Source organism: Lissotriton helveticus, chromosome 5_1 (assembly GCF_964261635.1).
Source record: "Lissotriton helveticus chromosome 5_1, aLisHel1.1, whole genome shotgun sequence".
Lineage (NCBI taxonomy): Eukaryota > Metazoa > Chordata > Amphibia > Caudata > Salamandridae > Lissotriton > Lissotriton helveticus.
The window spans coordinates 1,018,251,416-1,018,275,295 of record NC_136065.1 but is presented as its reverse complement, the minus strand read 5'-3'; the positions used below and the strand labels follow the sequence as shown (position 1 = coordinate 1,018,275,295).

The 23,880-nt window shown below is 45.8% G+C and overlaps 1 protein-coding gene across 4 annotated transcripts in view; it reads right to left on the bottom strand.

Moving 5' to 3' along the window:
* The window catches only part of ENTPD1 (ectonucleoside triphosphate diphosphohydrolase 1), a 300,189-nt gene that overhangs the window by 267,277 nt on the left and 9,032 nt on the right, over window positions 1–23,880 (bottom strand). Inside the window, exon 1 of one of the 4 annotated variants that reach the window (XM_078643529.1) lies at window positions 15,927–16,211. The exons of 2 other annotated variants lie outside the window; for them this stretch is intronic. In XM_078643529.1, coding sequence (XP_078499655.1) covers window positions 15,927–15,960 — 34 coding nt within the window. In that variant the 5' untranslated portion in view covers window positions 15,961–16,211. Of the gene's footprint in view, window positions 1–15,926; window positions 16,212–23,880 lie in introns of those variants that run through there. One more of the 4 variants, XM_078643528.1, reaches the window with a different exon arrangement.

Sequence of the window (23,880 nt, the reverse complement as noted above, 5' to 3'; positions counted from 1 at the left end):
CAGCCACTGTAGTTAAAGCGGACCACTATTAGTTAAAATTAAAGTGTGCGGCTTGCTGCGAGGTAGTGGGTGGAATAGGGGAAGAGCCTTAAATAAAATGGTGCTCACCGACCTGTAAAGCAGACCATGTAAAAACACCAGTAAAAGGACCAATCGTTATGGGAGGTAACAAATGTACACAAGGCGGTACCAAGGAGGGACTAACAAGCCTAATAACCACTTAGAAGCCAGCATTTATGAAGGACACAAGCAAATTAAAAATATGGGCGGAGAGTGGGGGGGTTTTAAACCATACTCCACTACTGCATGCCTCGCAACAGCGCATGTGCTGTCCAGGCTCGACCTAAAAAGTGAGAGCTATTTAGTCATTGCTGACTGTATGCCAGGCTGCCTGAGATTTACTATGTAATTTAGGTTATAGTCTACTAAATAGAGAGATCTCTGGATGGTCATAGAAGCTACAACAACTGAAAGATGTGGCAGACTGAAAAACTAAAATGTGATATCCCCAAAAAAACAAAATAGCATTTTATCTTCTTGTAGATTTTACATACCCTATCTAAAATGTGGTTAACTAGTGTAACAAATAACAGATCTAAAAACTAACCAGATAAAAGCCTTTAGCCTGCAGGAATGCCAAACCTCCGCTATTTCTGCGAAAAAGGAGGGATACAGGGGCTTCCCTGCACACAACCATGGTACCTAAAATCCTATGATAGCAGCCCCACAGGTAATCTGGTCCTCCCCAGACAATGTTGCAAATTGATCAAGATGTCGCTGATTATGTGCAATAATTTGGAACACTGCTGTGGAAGCTTGCTTCCCTGTCACTTCTGCCATTTAGGAAAGAGAAGCAGCATACCTTTTTCAAGGTACACAATGCATGGGAGAGAAAAAGGACCTGAGATCCCACCACCTATATGGACCAAGCGGAATGCGCTATCAGATACACACACACACACACGCACCCACCTCCCCCATTGATATATTCAAAAGGATAGCTGGGGTGAAAGAAATGAGTGTTTAAAGTAATATCTGGGTGGCATTTACAAATTAATGCTTTCGAGAAGTTCTTTTTGGGGGGCTGTTTTACTTTTACCACTATTTTCTACGGATACCGTCCGATGTTTGTCAGACATAAACTGATCTTCATCATTTGAAATATCAGAACACTAATATCATAACTACTTTCTGCTGAGATGTGTTTGAAGTCGTCATGTTGAAAAGGGAGGATGAACATAAAATCGTTTTGCCAAGTAGCATGCAAGCCTTGCATGTGCTCCGACAGATGTGAAAAGTGAAACAGAGCTGCTGTTTGTCGACCATAATATGTCTTCTAATGTCACAACCATTGTGCTGCTGTGATGAAATGTCTAAGATTTAGGTATCTTCTTCCTTAGGTCTTCCAATTATTTCTTTTCAGGTAACTGAATAAAATATTAGGTTATAATGCGCTCTATGTTAACCGTTCTTCTCCTGCTTTCATCTCAATAAAATGGCTCCCCGAATCCATTACTTTTGCTCAAACCAATCTTGCAGTCTGTTGCGTTGTACTATTTGTGCAATCTCAATGTATGAGGGCCAAAGTACCGACTCCCATACATTATGAGGATATTGCAAGTCACAGAGGAGTTCCACAACCATAGAGAGGAACAAAGACGAATGGAGAATTCCTTTCTAATGTTATGGAACTCTGAGGTGACTTGCAATATCCTCATCATTTACACCAAGGGGTACGTTATCATATATAATACATGTTCTCAACATCACCTTTACCACAAACCACCTAAAACCTGGGTGTGTAGCTCTTTCATATGAAAGAACGAGCATGTTTGCAAACATGAAGAATAAGAATAAAACCTCTAGTGCAAAATTAAACACACCAAAACCCTGCCAGATATTAGCTGCAAACAAACAGTTCAATACAAGTCAGTTTAAAAACAAAAAAAGCTGCAGTAGCACAGAGGTGTAGAAACATGCAGAAAGATCTAGCTTTTCTCTATTCAAGGAGTGCAAAAGAATTAACATATTCTTTGTGTTTATCATGGTCATTGTAAGCTATCAAAATAGAAACAGATGAAAGAAAAGCAATGTTTCAGTTTGTTGCTTTATCCAGCTGCTTTAATTAAGCTCCGTGACCTGACCTGCCTTTCACCTCGCCTGCCGGCTCAGGCAGCAGTCACTGTGACATAAGAATTCCACTGTAATAACTGTATAATACTCAATGTCTGACATCTTTTCTTTATAATCGGGACGTCACAAGTAGCCGATTATAAAGAAATTAATGACCGCTATTTATACAGGGATTACATGATCCTATGTGTTGTATCGGTATTAGCTCCTCAGTGGTAGTCGCTTGTCTTACAACGGATCACAAAACAACTTGGCACAGTTGATACAGCTCTGGCTTAAACAATGTCGCTGGTAGTGGACGTGAGCTTCATGCTCCCGCGGTGAGACAGAAGACAAGGAAGTGTAGGATACGAGATGGCAGTCAGATTTGTGTTATCGCGTGCGCCCTTTAGTCCCAGTCAGAATCAACTAACAAAAGACAATGAGATGTGGGGCTGGATTTAAATAAGCCTTCCTTATATGACATTGACTTTCACAACAATCTGTCAGATGTGATGAACGTAATTGGGAAGAATCCCTCCACAGACTGTACCATCTGTAGGTGGATATCCGAGGGGCTGAAGAGCTATGTCGGATTATATATGTCATGGTCTTCTCTCTTTCGAGGAACCAAAGGGCACAGAAGCCCACATAGTTTATTTTACACATAAAATGTGGATGACTGCCATGCCATGGCACCTACAGGGTTTAAGCTTTCTTAGCACAGATCAATCTCCCTCAATCAGGCATCTCCAATGAGTAGCTTGTGAGCTACCAGTAGCTCTCCAGCTACCTGCGAGTAGCTCGCCTGTGTGCATCTTAGACTACTAACATGAAAGCCTTTGGTTGGTTATATTATTTTTTAGTATGCAAAATTAAAAGCGTGTATTGGAGACAAAAATGTGTGTATTTTCAGAATCCATAAGCTAATGTTTGGAAAATAATCGTTCGATTTCAAAAATAAATCTGAAGCTCCTTTTTGGAGTTGGAAACATTTATTACTCATATTATTACCGTGGTGCCGGGGAATAGCAGCTATAGCTGTTACGTATTATCTATGTAGATGCCTTCCAAATTGATTTTTTTTTTTACTTGCCTGCTGGCAACCCTGCCCAATGGACTGATGTGATCACTACTTACAGTCTTGAAAGGACTATCACATCACTTTCGGCAGCTCTGGATACTTTTAATTGGACATAAGTAGCTCTCATTAGTGAAAAAGTTGTAGACCTCTGCCCTAGATAGTCCCTTCACCAAGCACGTGTATCATTTGTGATTGATATTGGACTGAGCCATAGAGGCTACAGGAGAGTGCACATTAGAACATACCCTACAGTAGTATACTTGCACAACAGATCATATATGTGGCCAGTGCCTAATTTGTGCCAGTAGAGACAGGTTGGGAGCACCAGCCCAGCTTAGTTCTCGGGACTAGGACTTATTTTTCTTTTTCAGTTTTTACCTAGTGCAAGACGTGTAGAGTGATAGAGGAAATGGGAATGAACTGGAATCAAGGACTAAGCAGCCTTAGTAGTCCACCACCCGAGCGTTCAGCAGTGCCGATAGCGGAGCCTAAGAAAGTAAAAAATATAAAATATTTGTAATCAAGTCAGGGCTGGACTGGCTACCGGGCAGTTAGGAATGCTGCTGAGCTGGGGGCTGATTTCGTTAATGGGGACCTGCGTGAACTAAACGAAATTTGTTTTGCTTTCAGCATTTCGTAGCACACGCAGGTCTCCATGGACGAAATTAGCCCCCACTGCAATTAAATCAGGCAGCAGCTCGACAGCATTCCAAACTGCCCGGTAGCCAGTCCAGCCCTGAATCAAGTGCATACCAAGGTTCTGATTGGGAAACTGATTTATTCCCTTTATCCTCCACCTGTTAACAAGTGTAAACACTTTTTTTTTAAACCACCACTTCTAAAATGGAAACCTTGGATCGCTCAATCAGAATTTCCGATTGGACATACACCTACTATGGAATGATGTAGACTGAGTGTATGATCAGAGAGACATTCACGCTGATTGTCAAGTCACTCCTGTTAGTGTTGGCTGTGCCAGATGAGCATGCTTGAAAGGGGCAGTGTCTGGGCCCCTTTTTTTTTTACCCGTTTGCCGTGACACGTCCAAAAAAAAACAAAAAAAACTCACACACTGAACTTCCAAGCTGATGGATATGGCAGTGCCAGAGGGCCCAAAAGAACAGTCTAACACGGACTGCTGTACAGTTATCAGAAAGGGATCAACTCTTTTCTTGTATAATGTATCTACCTATTTACCCAATTGGTCCCTCCCTTCCTAACTCTTTGTATACCACCCTTAATCCTGTAAAGCGCACTGATACACTCACGGGTCTGGTTAGCACTCTATAAAATGATTAAATAAATAAATAAATAAGGTCCCCTGAAGGCCGGTTTCAAGCCAAAGTGAATGTATATTTTTACTGTCAAAAATCTCCAAGTTCTTTCACAAACAGGAAAAACAACATCCATCTACTACTGGTAATCCAACTATCCATCCACAGCAATTGTCAACAATTAGTCAACACATGGTTCAGCTGGTACATTTAAAATCCAACCAATCTCCAATCATAATTCTCAATGCTCCAATTCCTGGAAAGAAGACAAAAGTCTGAATGTCGCCATAACAGGTATTCAAGTGCTAGGAAAAGTCAAGCTGTATGAACACAGGATTGAGGTTCAAGTCCTACATCCCAGGTGTATTTGCCATTGCACATCGAAAGACACGTCTTTCAATACCACTCCACAATGGAATAAACCCATCGAGAAACACCAGCCAACATGTGGTGCCACCAAAGGTGTAGGTCTCTCCTCAGAAAAGCCTCCTGACATGTATCTAAATGCAACTCTTATTGCCAAGAGCTCAGCACAAGCTTGATCACTTGGTACATCCCCCCCACAAAAATGTGTTTTCGTTTGGCAGCTCGATGTTCTGAAGAGCAGCTAGCACATGTCCATCAAAGGAACATCATGTGAGAAGAGCGGGCCTTTCAATTTAATCCGGTCTCCATCCTACATCATCTGCTCTAGAGCAACATGTCCTTATGGATCCTAACAGTAGATCACCCAAGAAAATATTATTCCGGTACAATACAAGGTAAACTATGTAAAATATATTGCAACTTCAAAGATTTTCCTTTTTTTTCCCCTTTTCAAGCAATGATTATTATGCCGTAAACCTATGTACTTATAAATCACCTAAAGAATGGAAACCACAGGAGGCAGTATACATCGCAGAAGTCAGAAATAAATACTAGTAGTGCAAACCCTTTAATGGCTCTTAGAAGATACTGGTTGCAACCGTTTTTTCTGCAATTAAGTCGGAGGATATGTAAAGATGCCGTTGACGCTTGACAATCTGGGAAATTTCCACAACGGTCAGCCTGCTATTTGAAATGTATGTGACTGGCAGTCAAGCAACTGAAAAATAAAACTTTGTGAGCGGTAAGAGTAGTCGGTGATGACTATGGTTCAGGTGGTCAATGATTTGTGATTACAATAATTAACTTAACAACTAATGAAGATACTTTTATCCGCTTCTCTATCTTGTACCACCTATCTCTATGAAATGTATTGTTAAGGTTTCTGGTTTAGCCACCGAGTCATAGGCATATGAACCGGATAACTAAGTTTAAACATATGTATCTTATTGGACCCTTTCGAGCTCCAGTTCATATTTTATAATATTTGTATTCTAAATCAAAAGGGAGGACAGCATAAATTAATCCTATCCAATTATCGAATTGATAGAACTGTGCATTTTGTTTATGCACTTTGCCACTTTATCGATACCTAGAACCTAAATAATTATAAGGGTCATGTCTAACTGATTATGTATACGTTAAGTTACTTGTCTCATTGTTTTATGGGTCTGGGTAAATTTGAACCTATATAATGGTATGTGATAATTTGCTGCTTTTAAAGTTTATGTTATGTTATGTTATGTTATTTATCTTTTGTATAGCGCACGGCTACTCAAAAAGAGTGTCCCGGCGCTTTTAGTAAGGAGGGCTGCATCATAATAACATAACTCAGTTAAAATAGATAAAAGACAGACTTTTGTAATGGTTTTAATTAACTGATACAAATAAGATTACTACTACTACTACACATTGGAATAGCAGTAACCACAAATAAACCAATAAAAACCAATAAAACTAGGAGTGCAACATCCAGCAGATATAGCTGGAAAATTGCACGCTTAGCATGTGACAAGTTCAAATATAAAGACAGGTTAATTGGGCTACGTGTTTTACGGACTTTCAAGATGAAGAATAAAGGATCATGAAATAAAAATGCCCAATTGATGTTTGTTGAAAATAAAACGGAGAATTTTTGCTACACTATTTAAAGTGTGTTTTGCTGAACTTTACTAAAAAGAAAAAACATTTGCATGTTACATTTGTGGGTGCTGAACCAATATAGTTGATTGAGGTAAACCATTTCTGCTGATTTCTAGTGCTCTGCAAGTCACATGTTAGAAACCTGATAAGGTAATTTCAGCATACCAATCTTCGGGGGTCGGTTAATCGAGTAACATTACATTGGTTATTAGTAACAACTTTTATTTGAAGCAGGTAGAAATAGCAGAATTGCAGTGTGAGGCACTATATAAAAAGTTATTATTTACTATTTTATTCTATTTGCTGTGCATGGCTTTGATGTAACAGGAGCTACATCTAATCTATTATCCACAACTATGTCAAGAAGGCGGTTCTTTTCTAGAAAGAAGTAAACAACTGCCCAATTAACCGGTCTTTATATTTGAACTCAACTAAAAAGAAAAACAATTTGAAAGTTACATTTATGGGTGCTAAACCAATATAGTTGATCGATAGTCAAGGTTTGTTTAAACCTAGGAAGGGTAGGGGAGTTGTACTTCCGGTTCCGTGCACCATTTTTAACTGTCACTACTAATAAATAAGTGCACTCCCTGCTGCCCCAATCCCCGTGGAACTGAAATGGTTTACCTCGCTGAGCCATCGTGTTTAAGCTAGAGGATCTGCAATAAACATTTAATGTATTTGAAAACTTAAATTAACAAATGCATATATTAAACAAATTCTAAGAGGTTTTTTTAATGGTTTGTGTATGGGCACACAAGATGCATGCCCGTGGATAAGAGTCTGGTATTTTAAAAAGATGTCTCCAGAAGGATAAGAAACTGCTGACCTTTTTAGAAGACAAGGAAACTCAAATGTAGAAAGGGGAATCAGTTTGCCCATTTTCACACAATTTGTTCAACTCTGAATTGTTGTTGAGATTCAGATCTCCTGAGTGCACATAAAATAGAGTCACTAGCTCCTCCTCACATTCAAGCACTGTCAGTTTTCACCAGCAAGATCTGTCCTTTCAGTGGAAACGAGCATTGGCAAAGCCAATAGGTTTCGCCTATACAAGACCTACCGGAGTTGTCAAAGTTTTATACTTTTTTTTTTAACATATTGCACAGCAGCAAGGGCTGCCTTGCAACTTAGCTCAAAGTAAATCAAAACAAAGCAATAGGTCGCAGCCAGCATTGACTGCGTCCTAGCACTTTTTTGTTTACTTTAAGCCACGTTGCACATTTTATTTATTCATTTTGAGAGTTTTATATAGCGCTGGCTAGACCCGGAGGTATCAGAGTGCTTTACATAAGGTTCCACAGAAATTACAAAATTACATTGGTTACACGTTACATCAGTTACTAGAAAAACATTTCAAGAGGGTAGAAGATAAAATAAATGGGAGCTTAGAAGGGTAAGTGGGTGGGGTAAACGGGTAGGAGGTAGATAGGGTGGAGAGATGAAGGAGAGTCTGAACCTAGTCTGGCTGGGTAGATGACGACTGAGGGGGAAGTCTGCAGCCCATCTCCTCTTTAGCTATCGGGTATCTCCACTGGGCATCAGCCAAACAGCTAGGTCTCAACGGGAAAACAATTAAAGAGCAAAGAGGAGGGATAAATGGAGCGTAAAGGAGAAAGGGGGTGGAGTAAAGGGGTAGGAGGGAGAATACAACAGAGACGAAGTAAGTTCTGTCCAAAGACCGGTTGGGTAGGTGACGGCTGAAGGGGTAGTCCACAGCCCATCTCCTCTTTAGCTATCAAGTAGCTCCACCGGGCATCGGTCAAAAAGCTAGGTCTCCACAGTCAGAGGTAGGTTTACAAATTCCATATCCTGATGTGTAGGCCGGATGGGAGATGTGTTTGAGGAATGGCCAATGTCCGTTTTTTCTAAGAGTAGTAGCACGACGTGGTAGGGACCACTGTGGCTGGGCCCTTCTTGTCTCTGGGGGTCCCCTTTTTCTGCTTCAGGGTAAGGATGCGTCCATAGAGAGTTGTCCCTGATATGGGCCCAGGACCTTCTAAGCCCCTGAAATGGTGGCTCTCCTAGAGGTGACTCATAGCGGCCATCTTAGGGTCAGGCATGGGCTGGGTGTTTCCGTGTCTCACTGTGCCTGGGCCATCGAATCCTCGTCTTAAGCCCTGTCAAGGTGCCTCAATGACTCTCTCCAGTCTCCCCCCCACCTGCTGCGGGGGTGCCACCTGCGTGATCTCTCGTTAGGGAGGGGGGTGAGGTTCCAGCTGCCATTTTGAAGTCAGGCAAGCCGAGACAGGAGCTTTCTCCCCCTCCTGGTGGTCGTTTTCCTTGCCCCCTTTCACTTGGTAAAACTAATAAATCATAATAAAAAGAAAAAGAAACCTGGAGGGTATTCTGGAGCATATACTGGATCAGCTCTCTGCCCCATCGCTGTTGCCCAGTCTGTCTCGGATGGGAGCAAGGGAGGACACTGTCGCCGGCCCTTCAGGTCACCACCGTTCCCCCCATGGGGCTGCAGCCTCACTCCTGCTAGCACTGGATGGTAGCGCCGGCCGCCATCTTGAGGTCAGGCGCCAGAGCTCCAATTGCCACCACAGTGTCTCCACTCATCTTTGCTCGCTATGCAAATGGGCTCAGCAGGCCCCCAGTTGTTCCCAGTCTCCAGGGGTGGGTACCTTCTACCTGCAGCTCGCACAAGGCTCCCAGCGTGGGCGGCTCCCAACTCCCGGGCATCCTGTCACCTGCCCAAGTAGGCCTACTCGCCGTCTCTGCTCATCAACTGGGGGCCCCCGGCGCCCCCAACTCTCACTGTGCACTTCCTTGGTGTCGAGTGGACAGCCCCTCTAGGATCACTCAGACGCTGTGCGAAGGTTCCGCCATCTTGGAAGCGGGCCGCTCCTCCCGATCTAGGTCCTCAGTGCCTCTGGAGATGTGGAGCCGCCCGCTTCCTCCAGTCTCCCGGTCTCTGATTACTCCGGACCTCAGCCCCCGCAGAATGAAGAGCTTCAGTGCGATCTTGGTGCCCCATGCATCCAAGACAACTCAGGGGATGACGGAGCCGAGGCAGATTACGTCCGCCCGGCCATCTTGCTGCTCTGCAACATCTTTAAAAAAACATTAACAAAGCCAATTAACTCTGCACATCTTTGATTGGCTGTTTTTTTTGTGCTTTCTCTGCTTTTAGGGAACTACTTTTTTCTTTTTAAAGCATTCCTTGAGAGTGCATGTGTTTCCCAGCTATCTGCCTTGTGTGCCCTTCTCCTCCCTCGCTTTCATTTGCCCATGTGCTGCTGTACCCTACCTGACACACGTCACTCTCTCTCGCCCATATGCTTCTACCCCCATCCTAGGAGAGGACATCCTGATGGAGGGAAATAAGATCTTCTGGGGGGGGGGGCAGGGGAGGGTGGGTAGCTTCAGGAGGAAGACCCTATGGATGAATAGCCCCTGGTGAGAGGTGACCAAGGGTAGGACAGATTAGAGGAGGGGGTCAGTCGGAGGACTGGTGGAGAGGAGCACCTTTGATGAGAAATCAGGGGGGGACCCTGTAGATATACTGAGGGAAGATCATGTGACAGGGAGGTTGCACGGAAGGGGCAGTTGGAGGGGGCAAAGAAGGGGGTGCCCAAGAAGAAGGGATATGGCTAGAAGACGAGGGGTGACCTGGAAGAGAAGGCAGTTTCATAATAAATTCAGCCCTAGGTACGGTGATCCCTAGGGTGAGCTATTTTAGGGGACAATGCCAATGGTGGAGGGGAAGAGCAAGAGCTGAAGTCGGTCAATCATGGATACTAGAGGAAAGGGAAAAAAGGAGTCAATTTGGGATAGGAAGAAGGAAAGGGGAATACTGGGAAGGGGCACACTGCTGTAGGGAATGAGGAATACTGGAAATGGCGATCTTGCAGTGGGAGAGAGGAATTCAGGGGTAGGATTGTGGGTAGGACAAGGAGGAGAAACACCTCAAGGGAAGGAAAGGAAACAGAACACGTAGAGAAGGAGGCTTTTGGCGGGAAAGGGGTAAGTAAAGGGTGGCACAACCTGGGGGTGTGGGTGGCGGGAGAACAATGCAATAAAACGTTGCCATGAAAGGTACATTTTGTTCACAACAAAATTCTTTTCGAGCATGTCCACAATGTCTTTGTATGAAGGCGAAAGTGGGTCTCTGCCTTTTATCCTTCCATATTACATCCGGTGCCTGCCTTACTCTCTGAGTGTAGCCTACTCTAATTCACATGGCTGTCTCACTTACTCTCCATTTTTGTACTTTAGCAAATTGCCAACACCTCACCGATCACAATCTCTTCTTCTGCAAGACCATATGAAACCCAACACCTCATCTCCTCTAGCTGGTCTATTCATCTCACAAGCCATTCGCATGAACTCACACTAATCATCATCACAATTAACTTGCATTAATGTAATCTACTACAAAGAAACTGGAGTAAATGCAAGGAATGGCATGCTTGAGAACACAGACCAAATCCAAAAAGCAACAAAAAACAATTATAACCACTTAATTAACCACAAGCCAGAGTAATGTGCTGGCAACCGTAAAATGCTTCAATGCCTCAGCTGGGTGGTAGCCACTATATAAACACATTTACAATTACCTTTAAGCACCAGAGCTTGGTGTAAACTATAAGGAGCACACCCTGTAAAGCATGTGTAGCACTGCTGTGACAAGGGCAATCATGCATATCCTTAGATGGCACTGCTGGGACACTAACAGATGTGTCCAGCAATGAAACTTGCACACTAAATTATGATCGCCTGTTAATTACAAATATATTTTTTGTGCCCATTCTCCCACAGTTTCTCCTCCCCACATGGATAGGCACTGTACCAAACAATAATATATGTGCACCTTTCTGGTCACTCATGCACAACTCTCAAATGCTTCCCACATAGAATCACAACAAATACAGCACTGCCAACCACACATTGCCCAGCAGCGTTATGTGCTACTCATTCGAAAATGTCCTTCAGCACCTCACATTAGCGAAGGAATGGCTATACAAATGCTACTTAGCAATATAATGATGAGCACCGATTTCTTTTCCATAGTACTAGTACAGAATGTTGCTGAAAACCATAATTTCACTGCAAGAGGTGTGCGGGTTCTTCTCTGGTCACCTAAAAAGGCTCAAACCGTTATTTTAATTCCAAAACAGCATAAACTAGGGGAGAGGATCTCCTAAGCTCCTAACAAAAATGAATGTGCCCAGCTGTAATGAAACTGGTGCTTATGTAAAGCGCTCTGATACCCGATATCTTCGGGTCGAGTTTGCGCTACATAAAACTCCCAAAATATCAGGGAGTAGGAACTTCACACAACAGTGCTTTACCCACGTGTCTCGATGTAACATAGACGTTTTAGCCAGATTAGTATACACTATATGAATACCCAGACAGCATAAGGACTGTGTCCTTGAAAGCTCAGAAAGCAGGCACAGTGAGATGGGACATGACAAAAATGCAGAGCTTCCAAGTGGCTTCAAGTCATGTTTAACACATTCTATCAGTCCTTACTGTTTCGCCAACAGCAGTTTGCAATGTGGGGCTTCTGATTTTCCCATAGTAAGTGTTAACATTATTCGGGGAATCAAACCCTTCCTCCCTGCTCATGACCTGGAAGTAGTGATCCACGCTTTCGTCCCATCTAGAGTGGGCCATGGAAAGGCCATTTTACCTGGAGTTTCCAACACACGCCTTGCACTGATGAAGGCCTTGCTGCACGCGGCTGCTTGCCGGGCCTCAGGGGTCTCCCAATAAGACCAGGTCACTCCATCTGGTCTTCGCTTACATGGCTGCCTATGGAAGGCCAATATATTGTCACGGTTGCCTGCCTAGTTCATAAAAAGCACTCACTCCGGTCCAGCACACTATCTTGTCAAGAAACCGAAACCTTGTGGTGGCTCCCGGCAACTTGGAGCACGGACTCCTTAGTACTTAAAATCCCAGCCTTCCAAAAATACAATAAAAAAAAATTAAAAACAAACAAACAGAGCGGACCCTGAAACAATCATTCCCTGGGACTCAATTAACATATGTAGAAATACCTCAGGCATATGTGCATTAACCCTCAAAGGCTCTGACCAAAAGTTCACCATAAACTCCATGGCGAGGAATGAATGATTGTGATTGGCCTGGTAGCTCCCCATGAGGTTATGACACACACGAGTATCAGTGTGGAATAACCACACAGATCCAGAGCTACAGGTATAAAACCCAAAAGCCTTACCCAACTCCCTGGACAATTCCACTGCAGGCGCGGTGCGTCCATTGGGGCGTAGGGGCGTAGCCCCACTAAGCCCCATGGACCTACCGCGTTGTCACTAGAAGCCAAATACAAATATTTTAAAAAATCACGCTATCTGCCGGCCGGGAAACCGGGAGACACCCGACTTTCCCGGAGTGCGCAGGGGCCAAGGGGGGGGGGGGGGGGGGGGGGCGGAGAATGGGCCTGCTGCAGCTGCGCAAGTGTATTTTTGGGCACAAACATGCCCGCGCATGCGCAGATCGTTTCTATGGAACTCCCCCTTAGAGAGAGGACCAGGGGGCGGGCCGCAGCCCCCGGGGTTACACAGGGCGACGAGTCATGGTGCCCCCCCAAGCCAATCCTGGCGCTGCATACAGCGCCAGGATTGGGTGGTCAATACATAGCCCGGGTACATAACCCCTGACGGATAGCGCGGCCGACTTTGGTGCTGGGAAACCAGGTTCGAGCCTCTTATCGAACCATAAAAATGTATACATGACTTACTTTGGTGTTAAATAGATATTTTAAAAAACAAATAAAAATGATGTTCCGACTAAGGTGTGAAATTGGTGTCGAATACATACATGTTTTAAAAACAGTTAATATTAATCATGTATCATTGGTGCTGGAGTACAAGGTTCGAGACTGGTATTGAACACTGACAAGCTGTGTGCAAGTTATATGGTCATAAAAATACATGAATGATGGATGCAGGATGGGTGAGTGGATGCATGAATGGATGCAGGATGAATGATGGGTGGATGAATGGATGGGTGGATGCATGAACGAATGATGGATGCAGGATGGGTGGATGGGTAGATAAATGAATGATGGATGCAGGATGATTGCAGGGTGGATGGATGGATGGGTGCATGAATGATGGATGCAGGATGGGTGGATGGATGGATGGGTGGATGGGTGGATGCATGAACGGATGCAGGATGAATAATGGGTGGATGAATGGATGGGCGGATGCATGAATGAATGATGGATGCAGGATGGGTAGATGAATGAATGATGGATGCAGGATGATTGCAGGGTGGATGGATGGGTGCATGAATGAATGATGGATGCAGGATGGGTGGGTGGATGGGTGGATGAATGGATGCAGGATGAATGATGGGTGGATGAATGGATGGGTGGATGCATGAATGAATGATGGATGCAGGATGGATGCAGGATGGGTGGATGGGCAGATGAATGAATGATGGATGCAGGGTGGATGGATGGGTGCATGAATGAATGATGGATGCAGGATGGGTGGATGCATGAATGGATGCATGAATGGATGCAGGATGGATGATGGGTGGATGAATGGATGGGTGGATGCATGAATGAATGATGGATGCAGGATGGATGCAGGATGGGTGGATGGGTAGAGGAATGAATGATGGATGCAGGGTGGATGGATGGGTGCATGAATGATGGATGCAGGATGGATGGATGGGTGGATGCAGGAATGGATGCAGGATGGATGATGGATGGATGGATGGGTGGATGGATGCATGAATGAATGATGGATGCAGGATGGATGCAGTGTGGATGGATGGATGGGTGGATGAATGAATGATGGATGCAGGATGGATGGGTGGGTGGGTGGATGGATGCATGAATGAATGATGGATGGATGAATGGATGGGTGGATGCATGAATGAATGATGGATGCAGGATGGATGGGTAGATGAATGAATGATGGATGCAGGGTGGATGGATGGATGGGTGCATGAATGATTGATGGATGCAGGATGGATGGGTGGATGCATGAATGGATGCAGGAATGGATGATGGATGGGTGATGGATGGGTGATGGATGGGTGATGGGTGGGTGGATGAATGAATGATGGATGTATGCAGGATGGATGCAGGGTGGATGCAGGGTGGATGAATGATGGATGCAGGGTGGATGGATGGGTGGATGGATGCATGAATGATGGATAGATGGATGCAGGACGGATGCAGGGTGGATGGATGGATGGGTGGATGAATGACGGGTGGATGAATGGATGGGTGGATGCATGAATGAATGATGGATGCAGGATGGATGCAGGATGGGTGGATGGGTAGATGAATGAATGATGGATGCAGGGTGGATGGATGGGTGGATGAATGATGGATGCAGGATGGATGGGTGGATGCATGAATGAATGATGGATGCAGGATGGGTGGATGGATGGATGGGTGGATGCATGAATGAATGATGTATGGATGCAGGGTGGGTGGGTGGATGGATGGATGGGTGGATGCATGAATGATGTATGGATGGATGCAAGGTGGTTCGGGCTCGCTCGCTGCGCTCGCTCGCTGCGGTGCAATATGCAAATTAGTTTACGCCTCACCACTTTCAAATGTCACCAGCCACCCCTGTTCCACGGACATCTACTACTTGCTGAGTGCAGCTGATAACTGTGAGAGGTGGGGGGCGCAGTGTGTTGCTTATAAGGACAGTGGGGTGAGGAGTGTGTCGGCAGGGCAGGCTCAGGAACACATTACATGCATGCTATAAGGGGGGGGGGGGGGGGTGTTGATGGGGGCAGAGCTGCGGCTGTGCCCTTTTTTTAACCACAAAGCCATGATGGTTTCAGTGGACCTGTTACTCTTACCTGGGAGATTTTCCGGTGTGACTATAGGTGCCCTCTTGGGATCGGGCAAGGTACTATCTCCCGGAGACGCCCCTGTGCCCTACTCATAACTGGATTCCATCCAAAACGACTCAATCACTCGGAATCTAACTAGTTGATTTCAGTGTTAGCTATTCTGTTTGTCATGTGGCGAATGGAATAACTCACAATTGGCGCTTGAAATTAAAATATAGATGTGAGTATTAAGTGCCTGTACTCTCCAATTAAAAGTATGAGGTCACTCTTGAGAAGTGCCGGTACTCACTCTCTCTCAAAATAAAAGAGTGCCGGCATCCCCTATCGGACAGTACCGGCCCATTAAAAGAACTCTTGGCCCAAGAGTACCTGTCTGCTACTGGGAAGTAGTGATACTCTCCCACTAAAAGAAACGACCAAAGCTAAAAAGTGATGGCACTTTCCCTTTCAAATGAAAGTGCCGGTACTCAGTACGTGTGTGTGTCCCGGTCCTTTTAAAGCACAGTGCAAATTTCAAAGTGAGGCTACATGTGTGGCTCTGTGCAGGGAATGGTTATCGGTGGCGCCTTACTCTTAAAAAGACACTCTACTGTTTCCAGGCATTGGTGACAAGATGAGAAAAGACAGGAAGCAAAACATACCACGAGGCTGATGATGCTCATCGCCAGAGCTCATTATTTTCCGTCTCCTAATCTTCTGCGCACGCCCTTGGTGACAAACGCCATTCCATGCCCTTGCTCGTTGGCAGAGAAGAGGCCACCTGACTTCCCCTACGCATCACCTTCCTGCCACGCGGGGCTGGCGCGCGACGAACGAGCACAGCAGGTCGGGCTGCGGGATAATTGCGCCTCTGCCCCCCTTGGCTCGCGCCTCAGGTGATTACAGGCCTGACCTGGCTACCGTGACGCAGCCGTCCTGCAGGATGCACCAGTCTGACTGCATCCGTTTCCACAAGATGCCGCGTTGGCTCCGCCCCTGAGCGAGACTCCACTACGGTTCTGAAACGCTGTCCATCACACAGAGCCAACTCCGGGAACTGGCTCTTCCTACCGGGGAAGAAAGTACAAGTATTTATTTGGGATTTTTCTAAACAATTTAAACATGGCCGGCTAAGGCTCAGAGTCACGTGCGACTGACTCAATCTGTGACTCACAGGTTTTTAGTCAACTTAAGTTTATATGCTTGGTATTTTTGAGCCCCGTTTTTCAGATGCTAAACGGGAAAACGCGAAGGCAGGGAGGTGGAAGAAGTCACATGCCCTGGAGCCACTTGACAGCCTTGTAGGTCGCCAGGTGGGTTATCTGACCCACTAAAGTCCATGAAAAGAGAGCCAGGGACTGCCCCGCAACGTCGACAACTGACCCGATGCCAGAAGCACCTTAATTCAATTCTGGATTCCTCTAGTCCTATCTCTGTTCAGTGCATGCTGGGGCCCGAAAGTCACTACTTGCAATGGCTAAAAGGCAGACTACAACTCCCAGCATGCAAAGTGTTTTTGGCCGAAAAGCCAGGTCTGGAAAAATAATTAGCAATCTTCTAGGGTGGCCAAATGTGGCTCATTTTGCAGGTGTGTCCTGCAGTCATGACTTCAGTCCTGCTATCCGAACAGATGCACTGCGCAAAAACCAATTGTCTTGTACTTTAGTTCCACACTACTTATAACTCGCTTAAAGGAGAATCACCTCTCACTTTTTATGCCCTAACGAGCAGTGCTAGAGCTAAGCCTCCTTCAAAGTGCCTGGATATTGCCAGAAAATGGAAGAGATACACAGGAAGGCTAGGAGTTGCCCATTATCAAACAGTGTATTAAAGTAATAGAAACTAGAGCACGGTGCAACTTGCTGCTTACCACCATGTTTACCACCATATTGATTTATATAGTGAATACACCATGAGTCGGGGCACGTCTCCCCACCACCAAGTAATATCCCATCTATTTTCTAACCAAACATTTACTAGCCACTTTTATAGTGATTATAAATGCAATTTGCCATTTGTGTTTCAAAGCGTAAAACTATTTCATTCAATATGGATAGCAGAGTATTGTATTGTAATTGCATTTATATAGCGCTTACTACCCCTGACGAGGCATCAAAGCTCTTTTTCGGCGGGTAGCACGCTACTCCGGGACCCATAGAGGATTAGTGTTGAATTAGTATAGTGAAACATGCAAGTACATTTCAAGTGGACAGGTTAGTCCATTATTTGGATTTAGAGTGATAGCAGAAGGATAGAGGAGAAAAAAGGTTTGTATTTATATAGCGCTTGTTACCCCTGATGGGGTGTTGAAACATGCTATTCAGGAAGCCCATAAAGGATTAGTGGTGAATGAATATGGTCAAATATGAAAGTAATTTCAGTGGTGGATATTAGTCAGTTATTTGGAGTGAGAAGGATAACTGAGGGATAAAAGGGGAAGAAAGGTTTGCATTCATATAGCACTTGTTACCACTGATGGGTGTTGAATCGCTTTTCTGGCGAGTAGCAAGCCACTCCGGAACTCATGAAGGATTAGTGTTGAAAATTAGTATAGTAAAATATGAAGTAATTTGAGTGGTGGATATGTTATTCAGTTATTTGGGTAGGCAGGGCCGGACTGGCTGTAGCGGGCACCGGGCAATCCCCCGGTGCGCCGCACGGGTGGGGGTCAGTTTATTGCCCCTGGGGCCGTTTTTGTTACAGGGGCGTTTTTGCAAAATTGTTCCTGAAACAAAATCGGCCAAAAACCGGTCCTGGCAAAGAACTCGGCGGCACCCCGAACCCCCCCCCCCACGGTCCCACGGCACCCCCAACCAACCCGCGGGGTGCGGGCGAGCTCTATGCTAGGGCTGGTTTTGGTTCCCAGTACGTACCTGTGGGTAGGGAAGGATAGGTGGCAGGATAGTGAAGGGAAAGAGGTTTGTATTCATATAGCGCTTGCTACCCCTGATGAGGTTTTGAAGCGCAAGTAGCACGCTACTCTGGAACCCATCAGGATTCGTGTTGAATTAGTATGGTGAAACTTGAAAGTCATTTTAGTGGTGGATGTTTTAGTCAGTTATTTGGATTGAGAAGGGTTGGGGAGGGGTAGAAAAGAGTGAAGAGTTTAGAAAGGTTTGTTTTGGGGGAATTGGTATAGTAAAAGAGGTGTAAGATGATGCAAGGAGGGGTAGAGTAGGAGAGAGTCTAGAAAGGGTTATTTTGGGGATCATAGTAGTGGTATGGGGTTTGGAGTTAAATGAGAGAGTGGATGTAGAGGATATATTGAGCGAAGTATAGGCTGAGAAATGGGAAAGTGCATTGGAAATGCTAAATTAGAAGAAAGTGAGAAATATATAGATCCATAAGTACATTGAAAGTATATAGATGCATAATGGAGGAATGTATATTGAGCAGCATTTCTGGCCCTGGACCCGACCACTCTCGAACAGGCTCAAACAGGCAACTGCCCTTGTCCTCTCCGCCCTGAACAGGCTTAAACAGGCAACTGCTCATGTCCTCTCCGCCCTTAGCCTCGACGCCCCAAGCCTGGCCTTTTATAGACCTAGTAATCAGGTGACCGCATCAGTCAATCACAACACTAGCCCTAACAACCGAGAACCAATAGGAGACCAGGACCGTACGGCCAATCTTTGCCCTAGTCCAAGCACCCAATCAGTTCAAAAACCCTAATCTCTATGTACAATAGAGCCCCTAGCCCTACCAGTAGTCCAACCCCAAGTCCAAGCAACCAATGGCACAGGAAGCCCTTGTCCCTACTTCCAGTAGAAAGCATAACCCTACTCTTAGTCCCACAACCAGTCCAGCAACCAATCGCTACTTCCAATTAAAAGTCTAACCCTAGCCCTAGTCCCACCCTAGTCTTAACAACCAATAACACAGGAAACCCTAGTCCCTACTTCCAATAGAAATCCTAACCCTAGCCCTAGTCACAACCCTACATTGATTGGTTTCTGGGTCTGTGATTCAATCAGTACACTCAAAAACCCAACCAATGAGGACACTAACCCTAATCCAATAGAAACATCAGATACAACCACCAATCAGCGTACCAATGTAACAAACAATATCAGACCATATACGGTCCCAGCGACCTCAGACAAGGTTTGCTGGCCAGGGAGTTGGAAGCTGCTTTTCCTGTTCAGAATTTCCTAGGAGACATACAGGCTCAATCCACACTTTGGACATCTGCAGGTAAAGGCCTCACTAACTTGAAATCTAACAATACTGTTTGAATAAAACTTTACTCCCTCTACTGGCCAAAAAACGAAGTGCCAGTCCCTAGTAAACACAGTTTAAACAGCTCACAGAAGCACCCTCTGATGTAGAATATCCGTGTTGCTGGGGGGGGGGGGCAGGGGGGCTGGTTTCACTGGCTTGTGAACACAAAATGGTGGCTGGGGGTGCACTGTTTTAATATACAGGTCTTAGCACAGAGCAAAGGAGAAATTTGGAGGGAAAACTGAAAGTCATCAGCAATGAGAGGGAAAAACGACAGAGTTTGGACTGCAAATCCCACAATTCAACACGTTAAATGGAAGCAATCATGAGCAGGAAAAAACAAGTTTAAAACACAAAAACAGGTAATAAAATATCCAATCACAGGCAGGTTAAAACTACAATTTTTAAACGGTAACAACCACAGTCAAAGACAGAAATCAAAGCAAGGGAAAATCGTTTTTTAAAAAACCTTTGGTTTGGGGAAGAGACAGCACTAATCTGCCTTGATAAGCTCAATACTGGCCAAGTTGTGTCTTAAGATGACCCGATTTGAAAGTTAGGAATGTAGAATTAAACCCCAAAAATGCTCCATTGACTCATAGTACCCCACTCGCCCACAAACATCTTCCACATCTCTGTGTGCACAATGTGTCTCTACACTCGTAAAATTGTTATGCAAACGTATAATGGAAATATGTCCTCCCTACCACGATGATATCGGAAGGCACAGACGAAAAAACAAAATAGAAACTTAGGTCATGGAAGCCAGTTGTGACAATGTCAAGTTTATATATTTGAGTGGGCTTTGCACAGAATTATGTATAAAACGCTAGAAGAAATTATGTGCAATTATTGCGAAATTCTGTTTACTTTGAAATGTACATTCACAAACACCACTTTTAGGGTGCCCATTTGACTCCATGTCACCTATTTTATTTATAAAGTTTTATATAGCGCGAACAAGATCCTGAAGGATATCAGAGCACTTTACAATAGAATAGACACTACTTTTCCATTCCGGGACTTTGCTTTTACATATCATTGTTATTAGGTGTGTTGTTCCAATGGGTTCACATAAAAACCAACCAATACTACATCTCCCAGAATGCACTGATATGTAAAAGCAAAGTCCAGGAATGTAATAGTGGTGTTCTGTGACATGAAGCCAATTGGTCACCCATATTGAAAGTAACTTTTTTAAAGTGAGTTATAACACATGAAAGGTTAACTTTATATCAGACCCCGGGCCCTGTTCAGCGACTCCATCGCAGACATTACCAGCAACCACGCACTCACCTCCACAGACTACATCCTCCTCGGGGACCTAAACTTCCACCTCGAGAACAACAATGATGCCCACCCTGATCGCCAACCTCGGCCTCTGACAACTAGTCACCGAACCCACCCACGCCGCGGCCACACGCTCGACCCCATTTTCTCCTCAAGCACCCACGTCGCCTTCAACAACACCTCCAAACTCCACTGGACCGACCATCGTTGCATCCATTTCACCTTCAAGAAACCAACCACACACCACCGCACCCAACAGCTGCCTCGCCGCTGCAGGAGCAAAGTCACAGAGGACCAGCTGACCTCCACCCTCGCCCAGAACCCACCCACCGACCCCACCGACCCAGACACCGCCGCCCGTAACCTCAGACAGTGGATAGAAGACTGCGCCAACACCCTCGCCCCGCTAAAGAAACTCTCCATCAACCACACCAGCAAGAAAGCTGCCTGGTTCACCGAAGAACTCCTGACCTCCAAACGTACATGCAGGAAGCTGGAGAAGAAATTGCTCCACGACAGCACACCAGACCAAAGAGCTTTTTAACATAGTGAAGGAACTCTCCAACCCCAGCGCCAACACCGACATCCGGCCCTTGCAAGATCTATGCGACTCACTGGCCACCTTCTTCCATCCCAAGATCGCCGACATCCACAACAGTTTCAACATCCCGTCCGCTCAGACCACGACAGACCCCACCCCGAACGCCACCTGCACCAACCAGCTGACCTCCTGGTCCCACGTCAACGACGACGAGACACGCAAGGTCATGAACTCCATCCACTCAGGATCCCCGTCAGACCTGTGCCCGCACCATGTTTTCAACAAAGCAGACAACCATTGCACCCCAACTACAGAAGGTCATCAACATCTCCTTCAACACAGCAACATTCCCGGAAGACTGGAAGCACGCCGAAATCAACGCCCTCCTCAAGAAGCCCAAGGCGAACCCCAAGGACCTCAAGAACTTCCGGCCCATCCCCTGCTCCCTTTCCCGGCGAAGGTCATCGAGAAAATCGCCAACACACAGCTGACCCGCCACCTCGAGGACAACAACATCCTAGACCCATCCCAGTCCGGATTCAGACGAAACCACAGCTCCGAGACAGCCCTCATCGCCGCCACAGACGACATCCGACGCCAACTAGACAACGGCGAAACCTCAGCCCTCATCCTCCAGGACCTGCCACTGCACACTGGGAACACGCCTCCAAGAAGCCGGAATCCAGGAGAAGGTCCTGGACTGGACCACGTCCTTCCTCTCCGGCAGAACCCAGAGAGTCCGCCTCCCACCCTTCCGACCCGAAGCCACTGACCTCATCTGCAGCGTTCCACAGGGCTCATTCCTCAGCTCAACACTGTTCAACATCTACATGCCCCCCCTCGCACAAGTGGCATGCCAGCACGACCTGAACATCATCTCCTACGCCGACGACACCCAGCTCATCCTCTCCCTCACAAACGACCCGCACACCGCCAAAACCAACCTCCACGAGGGATTGAAGGCCGTCGCGGAGTAGATGAGGAGCAGCCACCTGAAACTGAACTCGGACAAGACGGAAGTCCTCATTCTCGACCCCGCCCCCTCTGCCTGGGACGACTCCTGGTGGCTGACCACACTGGGAACAGCACTAACACCCACCGACCATGCACACCCTCCGCATGCTTCGCAGGATCTAGAAATGGATCCCGACCGAAACAAGAAGAATGGTGACCCAAGCTCTCGTCAGCAGCAGACTGGACTACGGCAACGCACTCTACGCAGGAATCCCGGCCAAACACCTACAACGGCTGCAACGCATTCAGAACGCCTCCGCCCGCCTGATCCTCAACACCCCTCGACGCAGCCGCATCACCTCCCACCTAAGAGACCTGCACTGGCTCCCAGTCAACAAGAGGATCACCTTCAAGCTCCTCACCCAGGCACACATAGCACACCACAACACCGAACCAGCCTACCTGAACAACAGACTCAACTTCTACACCCCCGCCCGCCAGCTCTGCTCCGCCAGCCTCGCCCTTGCATCCAACGAACTACCTCCGGCGGCAGATCCTTCTCCTTCCTCGCCGCTAAGACCTGTAAAACCCTCCCTACCCACAGGACGTGCTCACTTTCAGGAACCTCCTCAAAACCTGGCTTTTTCGAGCAGTAGCAGCACCCCCTCCCCTCAGCGCCTAGGCACTCTGTTTTAGGTTAAAAAAAAAAAATAAATAAATAAATAAATCTGCTCAGGACCTTAGTATCTGCAAAAACGAACCACTCCTTACCACCCCGTACTCTGTCTTCAAGCAACCCATCCCCCCCTTACAGTTCCCAGAGTTAGGCGCACCCAGAAGGGTGGACGCTCCTCTTTTCTGTGCCCTCAGTTATGGAACGCTCTCCCCAAGTCTCTTAGATGCTGCACTTCCCTATCCACTTCCTGTAAGAAGCTAAAAACCTGGTTATTTTGGGTCTCTTCTCCAAGCAGGTCTATCTGTCCTCTAAGTGCAGGGAGACCCAATGGGTAGCTACGCGCTATACAAACACTCAATAACTATAAAAACTGGTGGTGTTTAAAACTGTTTTTTTGATCACTACTGTACGAAGTAGCCAGCTCTTCACTTACTCGCAGTAAATACAAACTTGCACTTTATCTGCTGAAGAATCTGGGAACCTAGAGAATAGTGCACTGCCAAAAAGTACTGGAAGGTTTTATGTCAAGCAGGGGGGGGTTGCTTTCCACAATGGCCTCCCACATACAATGAGTGTTGAACATACGTTGAAACGGTATCTTATATGTAATCAACATTATTATGTATTAGCTTCTAACGTTAGCTCATGGTTTTCGCATCTATAAAGACTGACATCAGAACATTCAACAGACGCGCAGTCTCAAAGGTCCCTGATTACTGGGTTTGGCTGTGATGCACGGTATAGACGTGGACACTATTGTTCACCATCTATCATTTTGTTTGGGAACCAATTTATAATACAAAGGAAGTCAATAGATTCATCATAAATTTACAAGTATGTGGAAAGGCCACGCTCCTACTTTCTAAATTTGGAACGTACCCTGTGATGGCTGCACCTAATGTACATTAAAATTCCCTTGTCTGATAGGCCCATC